At 37.2% G+C, this 25648-nt stretch overlaps 1 protein-coding gene across 4 annotated transcripts; it reads right to left on the bottom strand.

Moving 5' to 3' along the window:
* Positions 1-10294: 10294 nt before the first annotated feature.
* On the bottom strand, positions 10295-13767 carry LOC125874893 (uncharacterized). 4 transcript variants are annotated; one of them, XM_049555939.1, is made up of 4 exons: positions 13518-13767; positions 11564-11605; positions 10948-11251; positions 10295-10711 (listed from the first exon to the last, which is right to left on the bottom strand). In XM_049555939.1, exons 1-4 carry the CDS (start codon positions 13620-13622, stop codon positions 10701-10703), a joined length of 462 nt encoding a protein of 153 aa, XP_049411896.1. In that variant the 5' UTR covers positions 13623-13767; the 3' UTR covers positions 10295-10700. The 4 variants fall into 4 exon arrangements, with proteins under 4 accessions (XP_049411896.1, XP_049411897.1, XP_049411899.1 ...); XM_049555940.1 differs by having other exon boundaries at positions 10295-11084; positions 11187-11251; XM_049555942.1 differs by having other exon boundaries at positions 10295-10726; positions 11187-11251.
* Between the last annotated feature and the right edge of the window lie 11881 nt (positions 13768-25648).

Here is a 25648-nt window from a genome sequence, read left to right as displayed (position 1 = left end):
ATAATACTATCCAAGTTAAGTACCTCTTTTTGGTCATTCTTGGTCATATTCCACATTCATAGTCAAGACCAAGGTTTTCTTGTCATAAGAGTACTATACTCCTAAGTAACCTCAAGGCACACTTGTGCAATGCACGAATGGCATCCCATAATACCACTCACACTAAGGATATCTTGACATCACTCTATTCATTCTTACTCGTCATAGGTGTCACTCTTGACCTACTTCATATTGACAAGGAACTATCAGCTTAAGTCAAACATATCATGGAAGGCAACCATAGCGACAATCTAATCTAAGCAAACATCACATAAGAGAACACTTCATAAGTAGCTTCAAGTCATACTTGTGACATGTATGAATGGAATCCCCTACTACCACTCACACTAAGTACTTCTTTAGGTTAGCTTACTCAATGCTTACTATTCACCATTCTAGACATATGAAAGAATAGCACACTACTAGGCTAGACCTAGCTACCATGGAAAACAAACTAAGATTCAAACCAAGATATACAAGGAAAAATACAAGTATTCCAACCTAGCTACCATGCAAACATTCAATATGATGCATGCTACCCTTAGGGGAGTATGACTCATCAATGCTAAGCTACTCTTAGGAGAGTATGGTGTCTCAATCCTAAGCTATCCTTAGGAGAGTATAAATCCTCTATCGTAAGCTACCATGAAGTGGTCTTGTCCTAACCAAGTCATGCTATCATGGAGGAATTCTAATAATGCTAATCCAATCTACCCGTAGGAGAGTATAGATCCTCAATCTTAGGCTACCATGCCTATACTAATGCAAGTTACCATGAAGATATCTCCACCTACCCTAACTCAAGCTAACACTTAGGAGAGTATGGTTCTCAATCCCAAGCTACCATTGGGAGAGTATATGTCCTCAATCCTAAAGCAATCATGAAATGGTCTTGTCTTACCAAGTCAAGCTACACTTGAAGGAATCATATATCACAATTTCAAGCTATTCTAGTCTAACATACTTTTGATTCATTTAATGTTATTTAGACATCCTAGAATCATTCTATGTGAGAAGATCTTTCATATTCTACATACATGCATTCATATAGTTATAGGTAGGTAATGTGGGTCTATCTATTTTGTTTACCAATTTCATGCAAACTATCTCATCATATTAGACTTATTCTATAAGCCCTAGTGATCAAAATTATGAATTCAAGCCCTACTATCAAGCTTTATTCCACAGTCATCATACTAGACTAGATCACAAGACGTATTAGTCACAAGCCTTAATCATTGGCAATTCTAAGCATAATTCATCAAAAAGTCCCAAATTCGATCATTAATATTCATGATCTATCATACATCATAAATCTAGTTCAATTCATGATTTCATAGTTTATTCTTGACTAATGTTCTATTCGTGATAACAATTCTAGAGAATCTATCAAGAATCATCAATTTCACTTCACAAAACATAAACCCACATACTTTGTTTTCTAGGGTTAATCATGGAATTTACATAAATTCATCATAATATCATGAATCAACACTAAATTAATCATATATAAGTATTATTCAATCGATTGGAATCATACCCATCTAAAACCCACACATTGGAAGTAACCTTAGCTTAAATTGGGGTTCTTCTTCACAAATTAGGGGAAACTTAGTTGACTCTATGGATGGAAGAACCCATAGATGAATAAGCTAAACATACCTTAATCAAAGCCCTAGCACAAGCCCTCAACAATGGAATATTTGTTCTTGACCTTAGCTTCAAACTCTAGCTTCTTCTTCAATGGAGGTTTTCTAGATAGAGAAATATTTGAGAGGGGAGAACTTTGGGATCTTTTTGGGGTTTTGATTCTAAAGACTTAATTGGGATGGTAAATGAATTAAAATACTTTATATAGGTGTATAAAAATCAATATAGAAGGACCCCCACTTAAAACTAATTGAAAAGGAATTTACTAAATGACCCTCGACTAGGCATCCCCCTGCCAGGGCAAACACCCATCTTCATAAGCCGTCAAGGGCACCACGGCCCATGGTGGTGCTCGTGGTCCCTTGACCAGTAGCTCCCCTCAACTTTCCAAGCTCCCAAAATGCTAAGGCATGACCACGAGACCTGCCACGATCTGTGGTCAAGCCAACAGGTCGTGGTGATGGTCATGGTCCCTTAGGCAGTAGCTAGGCCTAAGGAGCTTGCCTCCCATGACTCTAAGGGGTCTTCACGGTCCCCTTCACGAACCGTGGTCAAGACCACTGGTCGTGAAGGTGGTTGTGAACATTGGGCAGTGGTTGACCAAGGTTGGGCAGCCTTGGCCTTTGGGTTAGGCTTTGCCCCCTTGCCTTGGAACTTGCCCTTGCTACCCTTACCCAAACCTTCAGTGGTCTTCTATACTACAAGGTCTAACACGTACCTTGACGTTTAACCTCTAAACCTCTCATTCTAAGTACGAAAAGTCTCATCTACGACTCTATTCCTCATATATCAAACTCTAGAACCCTAGCTTGAGGCTCTAGTTTGGTCTACTAGTTTCCGGCATATTACAATATCTGCCCCTTGGAAATATTCGTCCTCGAATGACGATTCTAAACACTTCTTAAAGGAAACGACTCTAGACAAGCAGCCCATTATGCATGCAATACATCTAAAAGCACACAACCAAGGAGGAAAACTTCAACGCCAAGCTAAACATACTAAATGCAACACAAGGGAGTAGGAACTACATCTAACAACCAAAAATGCTTGAAATTATATGTCTATTTCAAGGAGGGACTAACATCTCCTAGCTAAAACATGCTCAACACACAGTCATGGAGCCTAAAGGCAATTTACTCACAAAAGTCATTTATTCAAGGAGGAATCTTTCACTCCAAAATAAGGCATGCTCATAAAATCATCTCATGAAATCTATATGCAACTCTAGTCAATGCATTACAACATGAGGAAAACAATGCATATAAGTCATTTCTAGCAATACCTAAGCATTTTCATGAATATGCATGTAAGGAAATCATGGCAACACAAAATCACACAATAACCTTCTTAGATAGGCACACTATCTCCCTCCTTAGGAGTAAGCCTACACATGTTCTTCTAAACATCATTCATACTAAAGACAACTTCAAGTCCAACATAACAAGTCATAAAAGACAAGAAATCAAGAAATTTACTAAAGCATAAAACACATACCGGAAGGGACATAAGGAGATCACTCTTGACAGCCCTTTGCTAGGGGCCACGTCCATCTTCACGAGCCATCAAGGGCACCACGGCCCATGGTGGTGCCCGTGGTCCTTTGACCAGTAGATCCCCTCAACTTACCAAGCTCCCAAAATGCTAAGGCATGACCGCGAGACCGCCCACTTTCCGTGGTCAAGCCAACGGGTCGTGGTGATGGTCGTCGTCCCATAGGCAGTAGCTAGGCCTAGAAACCTTACCTCCCATGACTCTAAGGGGTCTTCACGGACCGTGATCAAGACCACTGGTAGTGAAGGTGGTCATGAACCTTGCGCAGTGCTTGGCCAAGGTTGGGCAACCTTGGCCTTTGGCTTAGGTGTTTCCCCCTTACCTTGGCACTTGCCCTTGCTACCCTCACCCAAAACCTTAGGCGGTCTTCTATACTAAGAGGTCTAACACGTACCTTGATGTTTAACCTTGAAACCTCTCATTCTAAGTACGGAAAGTCTCATGTACCCGTCTATTCCTCATAAATCAAACTCTAGAACCCTAGCTTGAGGCTCTAGTTTGGTCTACTAGTTTCTGGGGTTTTACATAGAGACTCATTCTAACTCGTGAATTCTCATATCCATTCGACTAGCTATCATACTAAAGGTGGTTTAAAAGAAAATTCAGTTCTTTATCGATGAATTGCTCTTAAAAAAATCTTGAGGAAGTTGTGAGACTCCAAAGGGGCATGAGAGAAGCCCATGGGTGATTTAAGTGTTGAGTTTTAAAGGAATGAGCTCATGTTCATATGAATCATGCGTTTAAGCTAAGCTAAAATGGAGATGTACTCTTTTCTATAAACCATGTTTCAGTTGAGATCCTTCTGAGGAAGTATGTTTAGAGCATGGGTAGTATTTTCACCCAGAAAGATAGCATGAGTTACGAAATTATGAGCAGTAGCAATGAAAGTGCCCAAAGTTAGAGGAAAGTACGCAGAGGTTCAGTAATCAAAGGAAAGGAGATAGTGATGGGGAAAATTATGTTATTGCAATCATGCACCCAGTCAGTTATAAGTGAAGAGTTCCTTTATGAGTGGAATAAGGAGTAATAATGTTGTAAAGAGTTCTTGATATAAGGAAGAGGAATAGTTACTAGTCATGATGAGATAGAGTATATTTAACCAAAATAGAGTTGATGTCGAAGATTAATATTCTCATAGTGATAATGATGGTGTGATAATTCCACCTAAGGTTATAAATGAGGAGGATGAGTTTTTACTATGAGAAATAGTTAAATGAGATTCCTTAGTTGGTCCCAATTAGTAATGTGAGAAATTCTAGTTGGTATGGCAGGGATGATGAGAGAATGGGAACTTCTTAGGGAGTTGGTTAGTAGGAGTCCATGGAGTTGTTATATTACTAAGCTTGAATGTGGTATTATTAAACATGTGGTAGTTCTTGATATGAGCCCAATTTTGATTAAATGAGGTAGTAAAGACTAATGTTCTTGGGATGAGACTCTGTATAGAGAGGTATAAAACCTGAACATTAGGATTATGGTTAAGTTTGAATATGGTAAGAGCATGTCGTTAGACTAGGGCCTTGGTAAGAGAAGTCATTGAGGAGTGTTGCTAAGCTTAATATTTAGCAGGCATACTACCTCAGGCATGGTATTCATTGTCTTACTTCATGCCTATATTTTTTTCGTTCCAGATGAGGTAACCTTAGAGAGAGCGTGACTATGTTCATGTCACAACCTAGGGGTTCCCCTAGACGTAATACGGCGTAATTGACCCTGAAAGGGTCTCATACAAGCCCTTAGCATATCATTACATAAGAACATAGGGAAAAATGCAAAAAATTTAAAACTTTCTTTACAATCGAAGTCTTTCAAATAATAAGAGAGAGTCTATGAGACTATCTCTCAAACCATCTATAACATTTGAATTAAAACTTTTGAATACAATCTTAGGGACACGGCCCTTATAAAAAGTCTAAAACATTAAAGAAAGACATAAAGGACATATGGCCAAGCCCTCGAATACTATGAGGACTCACCAATCTTTTTCTTCTTGATCTACTAAGGTCCTAGCCACGAGGATGGAATCCAATATCTCCAAAGCCTACACTTATAGAAAATGTAGAAAGATGGGGTTTGCACAAAATGTACTAAGTATGAAAGCCATACATAAAAAATCCGTAAAACATAAAAGGGACATTTTGTTTGAAACCATGCTATATGCCACTTTTGAATAACATATTTGAAATAGTTGGAGAATGTAGTTCATGAGACAAACCATGCACAATTCATCATAACATAAAGGATATCATGATAATCACAAACATAGTCTCCAACACCACATAATACATATTACAATCTTCACAAGACATAATTCACATACATAGTCACATACCAAGATCGTATCATCATATTAGAACTATCACATAAGCAACCTTAAGCTCTACTTGTGCAAAGCATAGATAGGATCCCATAATCCTATCTACACTAAGTATCACTTCTAGGCCACCATGATCATGCATAACATACGTTGACCTTATCCATAGCCAGCACTCATAAACAATCCATATCAAGCATACATAAATTCATATCTCTCCATAGCATAAGGAACCCACACCATAACCCCTTTACAAGTCTACTTGTCCAATGTATAAGTGAAGTCTCATACCCCCACTCACACTAAGTAAAGCTTCTTAAGAAGTCATAAGTATAGTTCATGTTCATAATTCATATAAAGCATACATTAACTCATAATCATCATATCATAAGAGAGACATACCATGCCCACTCTCAAAGTCTACTTGTGCAATGCTTGAATGAAGTCCCATACCCCCACTCACACTAAGTAGGACCTCTTTGAGGAACCATAATACATAACTCATGTTCTTATCATAATTAATATTCTTATCATATAGAGAAATTTAGCCTTAACCGACATAGACCATGTGAGCTACATGGAATCTGGTGTTCTACCCCTACACTGAAAGAGGTGTCCTACTTGCCTAAGGTAGAACGTACATAATAGCTTTTAGGTGGATCCACTAGTTGTATACCTATGTGGGAACATAGTTATGGGATAAGAAGATTGCTACTAGAAAACCGAACTACTAGCGTAAAAAGTTTCCATCTCATGAGAAACACACATTAGGAAGCCGAACTTGCTAAACATAGAAGACTCCATCTCATTTTCATATCGACTCGGTGCTAAGCATAATTCCCTTTAAAAGTCATATTAAGTCCTTACTTAAGTTCATATTCATGCAAGAATGTACTAGCCACTCAAACCAACATAACATCATAATAGCTCATTGATTCATTAGGTGAGAATGTCATTTCAACCTTAAAATCATCAACATATGAGTAAACCTTTCACATCGTATTCATAGTGTGTTCATGAGAATAGCCTTTCATTCAACACAACAAAATCATCATAATAGTCATAATAGTTCACGCATAATAAAGTCTAAGGGTATGGGGAGAACTACCTTTCAACGATACCACAATTACACAATAATCATAAGATCTTCACTTTCTAATTGAATTATAACCATATACACAATTCTCATACAGATGTACAAACCCTCATAACGTTACCCTTCAAGGGCCATGAACCACAAGCAACTTCTTAGTCATATCATAGTCATATTCATGCATGGGGTGATGTGTGTGTGATTGTCCTTCCAATGACACAACAACAACATTATCATAATAGACACTTTATACTCAAAGTATTCACAAGCACGCACATAATATCATATTTATGCATACACCTCATACCTTGCACTCAAGGGTCACTATGAGTCAACACGTCTAACATTCATCCCATGAGACATAGATATAGTCATAACTCAAGTACCACATTCATTCCATGCATAGATTCATGTACTGATATTAGAGGTCGTATAGATAAAGTCTCTTCACAACAATGCCATATACAATTTAACATACTTCATAGCTTCCTTCTATAAGCCTTAACATTCTTAACTTATTCATATTAGCATTTACCCTTTAAGCCTTAGGAGTCATCTTCATACTACAAGGCTTACTTTCCAGCAATGCCTCACATGATCACCATGTATACCTAATTCTTAAGGTAACCTAACCACATGCCTCATTCTTGATCAATTATAGTCATATAGGAAACATATAAACTCAATCTCAATACTACACAACCATGATCCATCATATAAGCCCTAATCAATTAGTTCATGTCAAGAAGTTTTAATCATAATCAATTCACCTCTAGGTGATCTAATCTAAGTCAATTCATCAAGAAGTTCATCAATCTTAGAAGGTCACATCTAAACCCACAATTTTTCTCTTTCATGACATAGCACTAGGCCTCATCAATTTACCTTAGAATCTTAGGTTAATATAGAATCATACTTAATTCATGCAAATACATCATAATCAAGTCACATCCAGTCAATTGGACCAACTTGCAATAACCTTCATAATATAAAGAAGAATTATAGCTAGGATTGGGGAACTCATGAATTCTTGAAGAACTCAAGTTAAAATCATGTAAAATTAGTGATTCATTCATAAACAAACATAATTCAACCTTTCAAAGTAACTTTGAAAGGACTCCATGGGGTTGAGTTGAAACCCTAGCTAATTGGGTTTTCTAGAATTGAGATAAAAGCTTTTGAAGGGGCTCCTTGGGTGATGCCTACCCAAGGATGAAAAATCCCATGCCTTATGAATATTTCCACAGGAAATTTTAAGAATAAAGGATTCTCCTTGACCCCTAAACTTGACCTTGATCTTTTTCTTCAATGGAGGTTTTCTAGAGAGAGAAATATTTGGGAGGGGAAGAACTTTGGGGTTATGATTTGGGTATTTGAAAAAAAATGGAGTAATTAGGTGTTAAAGGACTTAAAACCATTTATATATGTAATATAAAACAATTAAAAATAACCCCATTAATTAACTAATTAAATAAGAAATTACCAAATGACCCTCGACTAGGCAGCCCCGTCAAGAGACTACGGCCACCTAGACGGCTTGTCAAGGGGACCACGGCTCGTGGTGATGCCCGTGGTCCCTTGACCAGTAGCCTCATTCATCTTGACAACCTCCCAAGTGTCTAAGGCAACCCCACGAGCCTTCCCACGGTCCGTGGTCAAGACCACGAGCCGTGAAGTGGCTTGTGAAGGGGGCCCTTGGCTTGACACTTTTGGGAGTGCACTGCCTCACCAACCACAGGTGGCACCATGGCTCGTGGTAGCCACCACAGGTCGTGAAGACCCTCATGGTCATGGGGAAGTAGCTAGGCCTCAAGGCCTTGGCTTCCACATGCCAAGGGGACTCCACGAGCCCCTTCACGGACCATGGTCATGACCACTGGCCGTGAAGGTGGTCGTGGTCCTTGGCAGTGCTTGGCCAAGGTTGGGGAATCCTTGGCCTTTGTCTTAGGCCTTTCCCCTTAGCCTTGGCCCTTGCCTTTGTAACCCTCAATAAAACATAAAAAGGTCTTCTAACTACGAGGTCTAATACGTACCTTGATGTTTAATCATTTAACCCCTTAACCCTTAATGTTTAGTCTCTAGTTCAACCTACTAGTTTTCCGGGTCGTTACAGTTCACAACAACATCGTTCTTGATTTAGGTGTTAGAGGAAGTCCGAACTCTTGGTATGAATCAGTTCAGCCTGTGTTAGTAGGCAAGTTCATGAGTCGGAGGAGATAGTGAGACTAACCCCGTTCAATACCCAGTCTAGTCGTCATTCAAGGATGAATGATCCCCAGGGGGAGATTTTATAACTCCCAAGAAATTTTTTTTTAGCTAAGTCTTGAACAATCCTTCGTAGTGAGTAAGTTTTACCGAGGAATTTTTAAAAAAAATTAAGTGCTAAGGTCACTTGATATAGCATCTTGAGTTCCAAAAAGAATTAAAAAGAATTCATTCAATTCATTCCGTAGCTTTTTTAAGTGTTGGGTCAATTTCAAGTTTCCATACATTTTAGCACATGATGAATTAACAGACCCACAAGATATCAAATGAAAGATCTCTGACTCCTCTTTCCAATGCCGCCAAGTTAAGTAATTTTCAAGCTCGTATGAGGGAGATATGCTCATTTGAAGTCGGGCTGTCCAAATAAGGAAAGTTACCCAAAAATATGAGGGGTATTTTGGTCTTTTCATTACCCAATCAGATTTAAACGTTTTTACTAAGGCTTTAGGAGTCTAAACCGATTAGAATCAGTTTCATTAATCCCCAAAGAATTTAGGGTTTAGAGAGAAGATTCAAGAGGAGAAAAAGTTCAAAGTTTCAAGCGTTCGTTCAAGAAATTCAAGATTTTGCCAAGAACCTAGTTCTTTGAGGTATGTAAGCTTCCATAGTGTTGGGTTTGTTCACCCACATGCCAATCATGAGATTCTTTTGAGAATCTATACATACATATTGAGCAATTCAATTTCTTGATGAGTTCTTGATAAGTGTTCTTGAACTTTCCTTATCGATTAAGTTTTGATGTAATATTGTACTTGGGTCAAATTCAAACGATCATATCTCTTGGAATATAAAGATCTATGTGTCTCATAACCTATCAAATTAAAGGTATTTGAATCTACTTTCTAAAGCCACAAATTTCGCGTAAATCCAATTTCAGAGTAAAAAGTTACGACTATTTTAGTGACCTGATACAGTTCTGTCTCACTACAAGAAAAAGGGTCAATAACGAAGGGAAAACTGGTCCCTAAAAATAAAAATCTAGTCCCTAAAGGGAAATAGCGACCTGAAGACCTGGTCTCCACCCCGTCGCTATAGGCTCCGTCGCTAATGTAAATTAAGGACGGGATGATCCACCTGGTCCTTAAAAGTTTCTACGGCTGGTATAAAACTGGTCGCAAAATATTGTTTTAGGGACCGGATTTATAGTCCTTACTAGAAAAAACCTGGTCCTTAATATTTTCAGGGACTATATCTACTGGTCCTATTATATAAGATCAACTTGTGCTTCATTGTTTTTTAACCACCAGTTTAGTGGGCTTTTTAGGACCAGTAAGTTGTGGTCCTTATATATAAAATTTGATTTTCTATATTTGAAATTATAGTAATACATATTTTAATAGCAATAATCAAATGCATATATATAACATTATCATAATCTGGTTTTATACATATATGAATATAAATACACACTACATCTTATGAAACACGTCATTGTTTACACAAAAACTTCATAAAAAACAAACAAATATCCTACTAGCAAATATATAAATGTAAAAGTCCTATTGCCTATCAAGCTTCCTATGCTTTTTTGAGTTCCAGAACTAGCAGTTCCCTTATCTAAAAAGTGTCAGGTCCAACATCTATTTTGAGCAACTCCAGGTCTAGTTTTTGTAAAGCCATAGAGGAGAGATGAACGTCATGCAGATTCCAACCTTCTAGTTGTGAAGTGAAACCCATAAATGCCTACTGTAAGTGTAGCAATTGCAAAAGTCCAACCAGATCATGAAGGCGCAGTGTATACACTTATCTTCATTGCAAGGTCAGCAATGTGTTGTTGAAACCAGCAATTTAATGAACACCTGCAATGGCGGAGACTGAACAAGGAAATATGTAGAAGAATACATTGATTTTCAATGATAAAATTCTTGTTGAAGTGTTCTGTAACATTTTGAAGCTAAGTTCCAAAATTTAATCCGAGAGAGCTCCTGGTGCACTAGATTTCCATATTCCTTCGTACTAATCCTAGATTGACAACAATTCTAACAAGAATGATATCCTAATGGTCCATTTAAACAATGTTGATCCAAGGACTTACCAAAAATTGTGCGATAAGTGTTCCACGAAGAAAGTAGAACTTCTTGCGAAAACAAAGGTCTCAAATTTTTAAGCAGGTGCACTGGCAGATTAAGCAAGTTAATGCAGTAACTCTTGTTTCTCCAAAGTACAACAAGACTGCTCCAAGACAAAATTAGCATGCCAGTCTTAATATGATTAATTCCTACCATTCCCTTCTTCAAGAGGTTGCAAATAGTACATTGCAAAAGTAATATATACCTTAACAGTCGTCTGGATGTCACCCTCAAGAAACGACATAAGCCGATGACCAGTGACCCTATTGTCTGGTGAACATTGAGAAGAGAGATCAGAATGATGAGAAGATGGGGGCACAGGGGTGGGTAATCTAAAAGAAAACTTTTAGGAACTAGAAACACAAGTATGCTTCATTTGTAACATCACTTCTTAAATAACAATCAGGAAATACACAACATTCATAGTTTTCCATATTCAGTGAAAGTACTTGTTTCTATGAACCAAAATTGCAATTCGAGATTATGGTAGGTTATTATACCATCATAATCAGTAATTGGATGCCAGAAGTCCCTTTTAGGAAATAACAAACTTTTCAGTTCAAGTCATTATGGCTTAATTACCTTGTATGTATGAATATTTTCTAATCGAGCACCAATACCTACCTGCCATTGTAAATATAAAAAAGTCTAATAAAGAAAATTGGCAAGATATCTTGTGCTTGTCCTCTATAATCTAATAAAAAGTTTAAGAGATAACAAGGCTTAAAATTGACCGTATAAAAAATGTTTTACAAACTTGAGCATGTTATATTAACCTAGAAAAAAACTACAATATTTATTGGTCGATTGGTTTTGTGTCTCATTACAATTCAGTTTTATGTCAAATCTTCCTATAATTTTTTATTTTTACACATAAGAGATCTTTGCAGGATAATTTTCTTCCATTCAAATTGTAAAAGGTTGTACGTGTGAAGCCATTTCCTCGACATTTGCTTATCTGTTACATACACTATATCAAGATGAAGCTTTGCAATATTGATGGTATTTATTAGATGATCAATAGGAGTGAAATATAAAGAAAAATCATGCATATGAGTGAAATAACAAGAATCGACCAATGTATAAAGAGGATTCATATATAGAAAGGATATAGATTATCCACAACTCTTCTGCCTAGACAGTTATTCCAGTGAATTTTAGGACCCGCAAAATTTTGATTCTAGTTCACTAGCAGATAGTGCACATCTGAAACTAATGACATATTTCATTGTAAGCAAAATTATGTAGAGATTCACATATGCATAGGGTCATCTTAGAAATTTCAAATGGTGAAGATCGACTAGAAAAGGGATGACAGAGAAAGTCATCTGCTCTTGGACAATTTTCCCAGTGATTGTCTTGATGGCTGGATCATGGGCTCTATCAGCCATTGACAAAAATTTTGACAACCCCAAATCACATAACTTTGTGGACTTTCAGAAAAACGATTAAAGTGTCAAACCATATGATGTATAAAAAATAGTAACAAAATGAATTTAAGTATAAACACGCCTAAAAGATAAAATTCTAACGATAATAGACCTTTATGGTGTATCTCAAACTTTGTTGATCCACAACGTTACATATGTGTATGTTTGTTTGATGCAGGGGAAACTTAAAAGTTAGTCTATGTCAAAAGTGTGAAACATTTTAAACCTTGAGCAACCCTGTGCTTATCATTGTTATAAAACATAGCCAAACACTTACATATATTTCTTAATCAGAGAGGTTTCTTTAGTTCACATTGTTATATATGGCAAGGTTAACTAGATATTAAGAACATATACCACATGCTTAGTGAAAAGCATATCTCACACGGGCAGTCCTTAAAAGTTGTGATTTCACTCTCAAACTAGCAAGCCTAGCAAATAAAGGTGTTCTAAGCAGTGAATTTTTTTGACATGCAAACAAAACTATTCCACAGAATTAAACTAAAGATCCAGACACAGGGGCGGTAGTTTTTTTTGCAGTGGGTTTAGCTGATCCATAACTGAGTATAGATATATATGTGTAAACCTACTAAAATCTCAACAAATATTAGATTTGAACTCATAATTTTAACAGTACAATGAGTTCAATGTGGAAAATCTTAAAAGTTGAACCCTTTAAATTTAAATATTGGATCCACATTTGTCCAGGCATAGTGGGAAGCTCAAACAGCAGAATATTTTATTTTCTCAGACATACTTGCTCGTCATCCTTAAAACACAAGTGTTCATACTTGCGTCTTAAAGGACATTTCAAAAGGAAATACTTTTGTTTCCTAAAATTATTTGCTCATCTGAACCAAACAATGAAAGGGATCAATTGTCATTCCCAAATCCTCCTTTCCCTCAAAGCCCTTTTTTTAATATCAAACCCTAGCCACAATTCTTCATAGCAAGCCCAATACTCGAAGTTATAGACCTCACGCCAAAACAATCAGTATTAAATAGAACCAATTTCAAAGACTATCATTCTCAACAAGAACTGTTCAGCGAGAAACAAAAATATTGATTTAAACCCAAAAATGAAAAGACGAAGAAAATAGACAAACCTTTTCAAATAGACATATCTTGTCATCCGATTTGCGAATTTTCAGCAACTTTAGACAGAACCAAATGAGACTGCCGACTTTGAGAGAGGAATTTAGAGAGCCCATGCCCTTTCTAAGCTTTAAAATAGAAATGATAGGGTTTTATTATGTGAACGAGGAGGTGTTAATAAATACATTTTTTGTTTCTTTTTACATTGTCACTTATTTCCTTTAAAAATATATCATTAGGGACGAGATGTTTATTCTTTTATGAACCAGATTTAGAGTGTTCGCTAACTTCAAAAATAATAGTTAAAATTAAAGACTAGAAAAAAATATCGTCCCTATAAGTATAGTATTAGGGACCATATTATAACCCCGTCTCTAAATGTTGGTCTTTAATAAGCAGTTTTCTTGTAGTGTCTTTTTACCTCCAAGAAAACCCTAAACAAATTTCTTGACTAATAAAAGGCTCAAAACAATTAGATTTTCATATTTTAATCTATCATTCTCTTCTCTCTCAAATCCTAAGGAAAAATCAAATTAGAAGACTTCATGCAAGATTCTTTCCATTTATTTCAAGATTTTACTTCAAGGTAAGTTTTTTTCCAAGAATTCCATTCTTTCCAACTAAAATTCCTCCATACAATTATGAATCACTAATAAAAATCATAATTCTTGGCCATAGAGATTTCAAGAAAGTAATTCAAGAACCCCAAGAAAGGTTTTCTTGATTGTTCTCCTTCATTCTAGGGTTTCAAGGCTTCTAATCAACTTCTTCTTCAAGATTCTTTAAGACCCTTGTTCTTCCAGGTATGTAAGGCTATCATAGTGTTGGAATAGGTCCGCACGCTCTATATCTACTTTCAAATCAGTAAAAGAGAAATCTACGATTCTACCTCTAGATTTGAGTATTCTTGAGCTAAGTTGATTTTTAGTTCTTAAATTTCTATTTTTTTTTTGAAATTATATTCCTAATTATTGAGTCTCTATATTGTTATTGAGATCCTTGAGTTGATTTGTTCATATCTATAATTCAGATTGAACCCTATTTTGAGATATAAATCTTTAGAAGTTTTTTTTAAAGCCAACACTTGAGTTTTTAAACAATGTTTTTGAGGAAGTAAATATGAGTTTTGAGAAAAAGTTTAAAGGTTCTATTTCATAAAGACTTAAGAGTTTCTAATGTTATTTTATTAATATATATACATATACATATGCACCTATGTTAATTATTGAACTTGAAAGATAAGTTCATAAGTGCATGTTTTCAAGAAGGTAAGCAGGTCTTATGTTTTGAAAAGTATTTCAAGTAATGTAAGAAGTCCATCGTTTGTAATGGCTGAATTCAGCACAAAGTTATATTAATTATTTTGGGAGTAGTATCGAGCACCGAGTTGGGTTAGAGTCTTTTATGATTCGAAAGTCCCATAGAACTACGTAGCTAGTGTAGGACAGAATAGTATTGATTCTTCATGTGACTCCTCACTGCCTCTAAGAAGGCCAATTAGATGGATCGATAGTCATGATATCATCCTATAACCCAGCAAAGTATAGGTTGGCCCTTACAACCTGAGGCGAAAACGTTGTATCATTGCTAAGCTCATGGTAATGGTTGTCGGTTAGAAACTCCCCACAAGTAAAGTATATTTTTTTAATGTTGCTTTCATTGTATATCTTATTGTAAAGCTTAAATGGTCTTCACTTCATGTTCATGTATTGATTCAGTTTAGTTGCTTTCGGTCATTCAGTTCAGTTATTTGTTTACTCAGCTGTATTACATACTCGTACATTTCATATGCTGATGGCATTTGACCTGCATCCTTTTATAATGTAGATATAGGTGTTCATAATTATCAACAGGCGCTTTATTGAGATCACCCTACACTCTAGTTAGCTTTGGTGAACCCCTTGTATTCTAAAGGACTTCACAACTACTTTCGAGTTAGTAGTTTTGAGTTGTCGTGGGTCTTGACCCGACACCCTTTCTTAATAGTAGAGGCTTCATAGACAAACAGTTTTGGAGAGTCTTTCAGTTTTCAGATATTTTATTTAAACTTATGTTTCATACTAAGTATATTCAGCAAAGTTTTGAGATTCAATAAAATATTTTTAAACGTTTCTTTCAATTTGATGCTTATGTATGCTCAAGTTAGTCTTTCACTAGTAGTCAGCCAGGATGAGGGTTCACTTTGGAACCAGCAATAATTCTGGAGTGTCGGCCACGTCCAGGGTGTAGGCTCAGGTCATGAAAAATAGTTTACTGAATCTCAAAACTTTTATGAATATACTGAGTATGAAATATTAGTTTAAATAAAACATCTGAAAATTGAATGACTCTCCAAATTTGTCTATCTATTAAGCCTCTACTGTATAAAGATGAATGTCCGGACAAGGCCCACGACTCTTCAAAAACTGTTACTAATAACTCAGAAAATTGGAGTCCTCCGGAAGCAAGGAGGTCTTACTCAAAAGCAGACGAGCGGATGAAGTAATTCCAATAGAATCTTGCTGAGAATCCTAAGAACCTGTATTTACATCATTAAAAGATGCAGGTCGAATGACATCAGTACATTGAATGTAGGAGTATGTAATATAGTCGAATAACAAATAACTGAACTAATATGACTGCAATGGATAAAACATAAACTAAACGAAATGTAAAGTATTAAAGGAATGAAATCATTCAAAACTTTACAAAAACACTGACTCATCTCTGAACTTCAACATAGTAAGTGATATAATAAAACTACAAATGCAACTCTATTTGGGAGATTCTCTAACAGGCAACCATCACTATGAGCTATGTGATGATACAACGTCTCGTCCAAGCTGCCAGAACTATCCTACACCTTGTCGGGGTATAGAACACCTCAACTAAGTGGATCCACTAAGAAATAAGGATTCATCTAAAAAGTATGATCATTTACCCATGATGGCAAACATGGTTTATGAGGATTTTGAGTTGTCTGAACCTTTCCCCATAGCGGTACTTGATACTACTTCTAATAATATACTCATGCTTAAATGTGTACAACATACTTTTTCTCTGTTTTGAGGTAATTACTCAAAATAACCTCTTAAAAGAGGTAACTGCTCTGAAATATCTCTACACTCATTAACTCATTTACAAATCAAAGTATCTCTTTTCTCAATGTAAAACCTGATACATTTGGGAATACTTACTTCCCTTGTACCGTTACTCAATTCATACTTGAAAACTTTCTCAAAACTATATCAAAAATCATATTGTGATCTGATCATTGATGACTCAGGAAGTCATACTGCATAAATATTGATGTCATATCTAGGTACCATACTGCTTAAATATTGATTGCATACTCGATTGTCATACTAATCATGTTTCAAAACTCATTTTTGCTTTCTCAGAATATTAGTTTAAGACAAAATTGTTTGCTTTAAAAGATTCTCAATAATTATAACTTAAATAGAGTTCATGCTTACATATAGACATGAGCAAATCAACTAAAGGATCTCAATAACAATATGGAAAAACTGAATACTCAGAACTCAACAATACTACTCATCTCAAGAATACTCAATTAATAGAGTTCATGCTGAAATATAGACATAAACGAATAAACTCAAGGATCTCAATGCATAACATATAGAAACTCAACATTAGGAATATAACTCAAAACTCAACAACAAGCTCATCTCAAGAATACTCAAATCTAAGGATAGAACCCTAGATTACTCTTTTACTAATTTGAAAGCAAATGTAGGGCGTGAGGAAGAACTAGTCCAACACTATGATAGCCTTACATATATTTAAGAACAAGGTTCTTAAAGAATCTTGAATAAGAACTAGGTTTGAAGCCTTGAAACCCTAGCTTTAAGGTAAACAAACAAGAAAACATTTATTAAGATTCTTGAATTAGTTTCTTGAAATCTCTATGGCCAGGTATTATGATTTTCATTAGCAATTCATAATTATATGGAGGAAGTTAAGTTGGAAAGAATGAAATTCTTGGAAAGGACTTACCTTGAAGAAGAATCTTGAAAAAATCTTGAATGGAAGTCTATTACTTTGGTTTTTTTCCTTAGAGAAGAGAATGAGGGATTAAGAGATGAAAATCTGATCGTTTTGGGCCTTTAATAAGTCAAAAATTCGTTTAGGGTTTGCTTAGAGGTGAAAAGACAAGAATACCCTTTTTAATGTTTTCTGGTCGGCTAATTCGTCATTGCATTGTATCAGGTTAATAAAATTGTCATAACTTGTTACTCGAAACTCAAATTGTTGCGAAATTTGTGGTGTTGGAAAAAAGATGCAAATATGTTTAATTTGATAGGTTATGGGACACGTAACCCTTTAAATGTGAAGCGATATGGCCGTTTAAAGTTGACCCAGTCATAATATTACATCAAAACTTAATTAGTATGGAAGCTTTCAACTAAACTTTGTGCTAAGGGATTCTAGTGACCTTAATTCATATCAAAATTCATTCCATCACTAAAGAATTGACCTTTACACATATGGGTAGTTTAAGAATCACCTGGTACAATCTTATTCACAATTGAAGAATGGTTCGAGTCTTAAGTTAGAAATTTTTGGAGCGTTACACAAACCAACGGCGTACTAGTAGGATGACGCGGTTATTATAGTAATTGCGACATACATAAGTAACTAAAACATAGTAAACCACACATACAGAAAGAATAACAATTTACTAGTTCATGCTCAATATATCAGTTTCACAATATCAATCTCAAATACAACAATCAATGATTATTATCTCTTAGAACCCACACTCAAACTATTAGTGTGCCAAAATGTTAGACCAGATCCAACAATGAGTAGGAACATGACACCCAATCCAATATGTGTCAGAACGCGACACCCGATCCTATTATGTGTCGGAACACGACACCCGATCCAATCAACCACACTCACAAACACAATCAACACCACAATGAATGATTTACATACGTGTGTCGTACAATCAGGTAACAGGTTCATTGCATGCTATAGAATCATACATAGTAATTTCATTAGATTCATTTTATCTCTCCCAATTCACCTACATGCATGAATACAATAGAGAGTTAGCAAGCATATATAACAAAAACAGTAAATCAAACCATCACTTACCTCGAAACCAAGCCTGAACACTCTTAAGGAACTTGAGCTTTCCCTTTACGGAGTCTCTCAGCTTGTTCTTTGTCTATAACAAGTGATTTCTTCAAATAATCAATAGTAGTAGGCTAGTTTACCCGAATTATATCCAAATACTGACCCTTGGACAATTCCATGATCCTCACACCCAACTATGGCTTTTTCCACCATTAAATTCAAGCCAAAACCCTCCCCCAAGGATAAATAAAAAGGATTCTAAGTTCTAAAAATCAATTTATGATCTAGGGGAGTAATCTACCTACCTTAAGTGCGATAATTAGTGAAAAACAAGAAGAAATAGCCCTAGGTCACCCTTTTTCGCTCCAAGAATAAAGTCTGCAGAAAAATAACATATTTGGGACTTTTTCAGCTTTTACTCGCAACTGGCCCACCATAGCGGCCCTGCCAAGGCTGGAATAATCCCACCGTGGTGGGTTGCACGAAGATAGAGACTCAGAATTGTTTTTCCAATTTATTTCGTAAAGTTATACAAGCTCCTTATCGTCTTGGCTATCCACTCTAATGATCAAATTTATAATCGAATCCCCCATCAATTACCAGATTACCCTAGATCTTACCTGACTCTGATTTTGTCCAAGTGTGTCCTAGGCTTGAAATTTCCAAGTTACTACTCAGAAGTTTTCTAGTACAAATTCCTTTCTCATTAGCTTATCCATAAAGACGGGAATAGGTTGTTACAATAGATACCAATTGACCCATCACTCATCTGCGAGTGATAAACTAGGAAAACTAAGCTAAGGCAATAATAGAGTAGTACCTGATTAGTAAAATAACGAGGGATACTTGTCTCGCATGTCCATCTCGGTTTCCGAAGTAGCTTCCTTAATCGGTTGATTCTTCAATTGAACTTTCACTAACCTAATCTATTTGGTTCTCAGCTTTCGGACATCACGATCAAGGATTGCAACCGGTTCCTCTTCATACTGAAGATCTTTGTTTAAAAATACTGAGTCCCACTTGATGATATAATGTCCATCCGCATGATAATTCTTCAACATAGACACATGGAATACTGGATGGACTTTATATAGGCTAGGCAGTAAAGCCAACCTATAAGCCACTGGCCCTACAGTCAAGGATCTCAAATAAGCCAATGTAGCGAGGATTGAGCTTGCCTTTCTTTCTTAATCTTATCACCCCCTTTATGGGTAACACCTTCAGAAGACCTTGTTCCCTAGCCTAAAATTACATCTCCCTTGCCTTACGATATGCATACTCTTTCAATCGACTTTGAGTGGCTAGAAACTTAGCCTGGATACTCCTCACCTTATCCTGTGCATTCTTTACCAAATCCACCCCCAAAGGTTTCACATCTCCACCCTTAAACCATTTTATGGGCGATCAACATCCCCTCCCACAAAGTGCTTCGAATAGTGCCATATCGATGTTGGAGTGATGCTATTGTTGTAGGAGAACTCACACAAAGGTAGGAATTTATCCTAATTCCCTCCATAGTCAATTACACATGCCCGAACGTGTCATCCAACACTTAAATTGTTCTGTCCGATTGTCCATCAGTCTGTGGATAAAAAGTTGTGTTGAAAGTGAGTTCAGTGCCCAACTCTTCATGCAGCTTGTCCCAAAACTTTGATGCAAACTGCGTACACGGTCTGAGATGATAGAAAGGGGCACCCCATGCGGCTTTACTATCTTCTTAACATAAACTTTGCCAACTGATGGGCATTATAGTCTACTCTGACTGGAATGAAGTGGGTTGACTTAGTCAGTGTATCAACCTCAACCCATATAGAGTCAAACTTTCCCAGGGTTTCCGGAAGACCAACAACAAAGTCCATAACTATCATTTCCCACTTCCACTCGGGCATTGGCATTCTCTGAAGCAAACCAGCAAGCCTTTGATGCTCATAATTTACCTGCTGATAGTTTTGGCACTTAGCCACAACCTCAGCTATGTTTTTCTTCATGCCAGACCACTAATAAAGTCGCTTCAAGTTTCGATACATCTTGGTCACTCTTGGATGAATAGATTACCACAAACCATGAGATTCTCTCAACACCTTTTATATCAAGTCATTCACTTGAGGAACGCAAATCCTCCTCCTTAAACTGAGCACACCACCTGCATCAAGAGCAACATCTTGTGTCTTTCCAGACATGAACTTCTTTCTGAGCTCATTGAAAGTCTCATCCACAAATTCCTTGGCTTTGATCTCCTTAATAAAAGTGGGTCTAACCTCAATGCTGGCTAACACCCCACCTTTCTCTCAGATACCCAACTGCAAGAACTTGGACTCCAAGGTCGGGATCTCCCTAGCCAAGGGTTGCCTAGACACACCCAAGCAAGATAAACTGCTCATACTCATTGTCTTCAGACTTAATGTGTATGCCACCACATTAGCCTTATCCACATGGTATTGAATGTTGACACGATAATGTTTAAGTAACTACATCCATCTTCGTTGTCTCATGATTAAGTCTGTCTGAGTGAACACATGTTGTAGACTACGGTGATTAGTGAACACTTCATACTTGACTTCACTGAGATAATGTTGCCAAATTTTGAGAGCAAACACTACCGTTGCCAACTTAAAATCATGTGTCAGATAGTTCTTCTCATGAATCTTAAACTTTCGTGAGGCATAAGCTATGAAATTCTTATCCTGCATCAACACAACACCAAAGCACGAATTTGAAGTATCACAATAAATAATGAAATCCTTATCTTCCACAGGCAATGACAGAATCGGTGTTGTGGTCAGAAGAGACTTGAGCTTTTGCAAGATCTCTTCACATTTGTTAGTCCACTCAAAAAGGTACCTCCTTTTGAGTCAGCCTTGTAAAATCCATGGCAATAGAGGTTAAATTCTTCAAAATTCGCTGATAGTAGCTGTCAAGCCCCACAAAACTCCTAACCTCAGTCACAAAAGTGGGTCAGACCAAGTTCTTGACTCCTTCAATATTTTGGGAATCTACCATTACCCCTTCTTTTAAAACTACATGCACCAAAAAGGCAATCGTGGACAACCTAAATTTAGACTTCAAAAATTTAGCATACAATTTTAGTTTCCCAAGGACACCCAGAACAATACGAAGATGGTCTGTATGCACTTCCTTACTCTTTGAATAGACCAAACTGTCTTCAATAAAGACAATTACAAATGAATCCATAAATTGTTTGAATACACCATTCATCAAACTCATGAAGGGTGCAGGTGCATTGGTGAACCCAAATGACAGCACCAAGAACTCATAGTGCCCATACCGAGTCTTGAATGTCGTCTTAGATACATCCTCTGGCCTAATATTTAATTGATGGTACCCAAACCTTAAATCAATTTTAGATAATACTGATGCACCCCACAAAGAGATCATCTATACAAGGTAATGGGTACTTATTTCAAATGTTGACCCTATTCAATTGTTGGTAGTCTATGCACATCCTCATTCTACCATCCTTCTTCTTAACAAACAAGACAAGACCACCCCACGGGGAAGCACTAGGATGGATGAAACCCTTATCAATGAGCTCTTCGATCCGGGTCTTCAGCTCTATTAACTTTGTTGGAGCCATGTGATAAGAAGGGATAGAGTTTGGGTGAGTTCCCACCTCAAAGTCAATTCAAAAATATATATCTCTAGTAGGCATACAAGGTATATCAATAGCAAACACTTCCTTAAACACAGACACTACATGAATGGACAGAATAGAGGGGGACACTGCATCGACATCTCGAATATGAGACAACTATACCAAACACCCCTGCCCCACAAGTTTTCTAGACTGGATAAAATATATGATCTTAGGTGGCTTAGGTTTGTACACCCATCCCCATTCTAAGTTTTCCCTACCTAAGATCTCTAGAGTCACGGTCTTAGCATTACAATTAAGCACAACATAATAAGGGTACAACCAAGTAATGCCTAAGATTACATGAAGGTCATTCATATCCAAATTAACCAAATATTTCCAAGTCTGAAAACTCATAATCAGGATAGAACAAGCACGATAGACATGCGTGACTACGAAAGACTCTTCAACTGGGGTAGAAACATGGATGGGAGCATCAAGCACATCAAAAATTCGAAGGAAAACTATATTGACACATAAGAGTAAGTAGAACTCGGATCAAACAAAATAGTAGCCATCCGATCACAGATAAGAATAGTACATGTGATCGCTGCATCAGATGCTTCAGCCTAGATCTTGCCCGGAAAGGCATAAAATTGAGCCCTTTTATCTTAACGAGCAATCTCTCTTCTTGGTTGCACTGCTCCACTACATGCATTACCATTTCACTAGCCTCCATGGGATTTTTGATTTCCTCCTCACCCACCTTATGGATGTCCTATTCGATTATTACCTCCGCCCACTCGTACCAATGCTCAGACCTACTATTGCACAAGTTCAGTCATGCGCGGGTGGGGACAATTTCTCGTCATGTGTCCTGGTTCTCCACAATTATAACAATTGTCGTCAAGAGACGGCTTGTTGCCCGGCATAAAAAAGGCTCCCTGACCATCCTGTGTAGGATTCTGCTACTGATTCCTTGAGTAACAACTCATAGAAGCGGGAATAGCTGACTGAATTGGCCGGGTGTATTCTTGGTCTTTCTTAGCCAAAGGCTTGGTCATCCCATCCCGCAAACTCCTTATACCTTCTTCACAAAGTTTTTCACTTCATTAAGGCTTTTACTTGCAGAGATCATGTGAACAGACAATACATGTAACTCGGGATTCAATTCCTTGACTAATAAACGGATCCTCTCTTCCTCTGTAGTCACCAATTGCGTAGCATATCTGGAAAAGGCCTGGAACTTAACCTCATAAGCAGCTACAGTCATACCACCCTGCTCCAATCTATGAACTCATCCTTCTTGTGGTCCCTCAAAGTCCAGGGCACATACTTCTCCAGAAACATGGCATTAAATTGAACCCAAATGAGTGGAGGCAAGACTGGCGATCAACGTTCCACAAAGGCTCTCCACCACTACTTAGCCTTACTTTGAACCTGAAAGGTCACGAACTCAACTCCATGCTCATGCACAATTCCTAACTTGTAAAGTCTCTCAAAGAAATCTAGGTAGAACTCATAGGCATCTTCACTTTCAGAACCAAGGAACACTAGCAGTTTTAACTTCAAAAACTTGGTCAGCATGTCTGGATCAGTGCCAATCATCATAAGGCCCAAAAGTAGATGGAAGAAGACATCATCTTCCAACACTCCATCCATCTTAGGGACTATAGTTGCAACGGGGTGGATGACTGGAGGTTGAGTAACTTGCACCGTAGGAATGGCTCCAGAGCCGACCAACCTTCTCTGAAAAGTCAAAATATGACAAGCTATAGTTGGATCCAAAGGGAGAAGTCCTACAGCCCCAGCATGTGCATTCTCTTCTGGTTCAGTATCCTCTTCCACCTCAATCTCCACATTCTCTTCTACCTCGGCATGGGGTGCGGGATGGGCCTCTCTCGTGGGTACATTCTCAACTTAAGTTTCACCCTCTGCAGGTGCTACCCTTCCTCAGCCTCTGCCCCATACTCTTCCTCTACCCATGCCTCAGCCACGTCCTCTCACTGGGGTTCCCTTATTGGCTCATTTATGAAATCTACTGGCCAGGCGTCGTTGTTTCGTGTGTTAACTATCTGCGTACCAAAGAATAGAAGAGATTAGATACCAATATGGATTACCACATAGCAATTGGGATCAAATTATAACACGAAGGAGAAGAAGATAGAGAGATTTTCCTAAAGTCCTGTAGCCTCTTGAAGAAAAGTATAGACGTGTCTGTACCGTTCCGCAAGACTTTACTAGACTCGTTTTGGTACAACGAGATCAACGAACCTAGGGTTGTAATACCAATTTTATCACGACCCAAACTACTGTGATTGGCATCCATACTAACCCTCCGATTGAAGAACCATTACTACAACCCAATTAAACAATGCTAACCAAAAGACGGGCATTTATAAGTGTGGAGACAGGTTTAAATAATCAATTTAAGAGCTAAGTTCCCATAAACTTAGTAAGTTATCAAAGAAAAACGTAAAAAAATGGAAATTTAACTCCTAGAACCCTAAAGTCATTTTACAAGAACTTCTAACTAAACTATCTATGATAATGGGGTGCAACCCCAAAACAACTAAACACAAAGTGAAGACTCTGAAAGGTCTAAGTCCAAAGGAAATGGACTAAGATCCTAAATGAATCCATTGTAGCTGGCAGGAATTGGCTCACCCTTGAATTCAACAAGTCAGTGATAGGTCTCTCAACAACCGCCTGAAGATGCCTGTACTAAATAAAGAAAGAGCAAATGCAGTATCAGTGCACAAACCAACGGTGCACTGGTAGGATCACTCGTCTATTCCAGTAAGTATGACATACATAAGTAACTACAACATAGTAAACCACACATATACGGGAAGAATAACAATTTACCAATTCATGCTCAATATATCATTTTACCAATATCAATCTCAAATGCAACAGTAATTGATGGTTCTCTCATGGAGCTCACACTCAAACGATTAGTGTATCTGAACGTTACTGCCGATCCAATAATGTGTCCGAACATGACACTTGATCCAATATGTGTCGGAATATGACACTCGATCCAATTATGTGTCGGAACGTGACACCCGATCCAATAAATCACAATCAGCACCACAATGAATGATTTACGCACTTGTGTTGTACAATCACATAACAAGTCCATTCCATGCTATAGAATCACAAATAGTAACTTTATTAGTTTCATTTCATCTTTCCCTATTCTCCTACATGCATGATACAATGGAGCAGTTAGCAGGCATATATAACATAGATGGGAAATTAAACCATCACCTACCTCAAAACCAAGCCTGAATACTCTTAAGGAATTTAAGATTTTCCTTTACGGAGTCTCTCAACTTGTTCTTGGTCTAAAATAAGTAATTAATGTAAAGGATCAATATTAATGGCCTAGTTTACCTGGATTATATCCAAACACTAATCCTTGGCCAATTCCAGATCCTAACACGTGACTAGGGCTTTTTC

This window comes from Solanum stenotomum, chromosome 8 (assembly GCF_019186545.1).
Source record: "Solanum stenotomum isolate F172 chromosome 8, ASM1918654v1, whole genome shotgun sequence".
NCBI classification, from domain to species: domain Eukaryota; kingdom Viridiplantae; phylum Streptophyta; class Magnoliopsida; order Solanales; family Solanaceae; genus Solanum; species Solanum stenotomum.
Note: the sequence above shows the minus strand (reverse complement) of the source record. Positions and strands in the feature narration are given on the sequence as shown.

What these genes read in the sequence shown, in the direction of transcription:
- LOC125874893 (XM_049555938.1), bottom strand. Translation starts at nt 13,622, where the DNA reads ATGGGCTCTCTAAATTCCTCTCTCAAAGTCGGCAGTCTCATTTGGTTC. An exon ending in AGATATGTCTATTTGAAAAG is followed by an intron (nt 11,606 to 13,517) that starts GTTTGTCTATTT and finishes TTACAATGGCAG; the next exon opens with GTAGGTATTGGTGCTCGATT. An exon ending in AAAATATTCATACATACAAG is followed by an intron (nt 11,252 to 11,563) that starts GTAATTAAGCCA and finishes AATGTTCACCAG; the next exon opens with ACAATAGGGTCACTGGTCAT.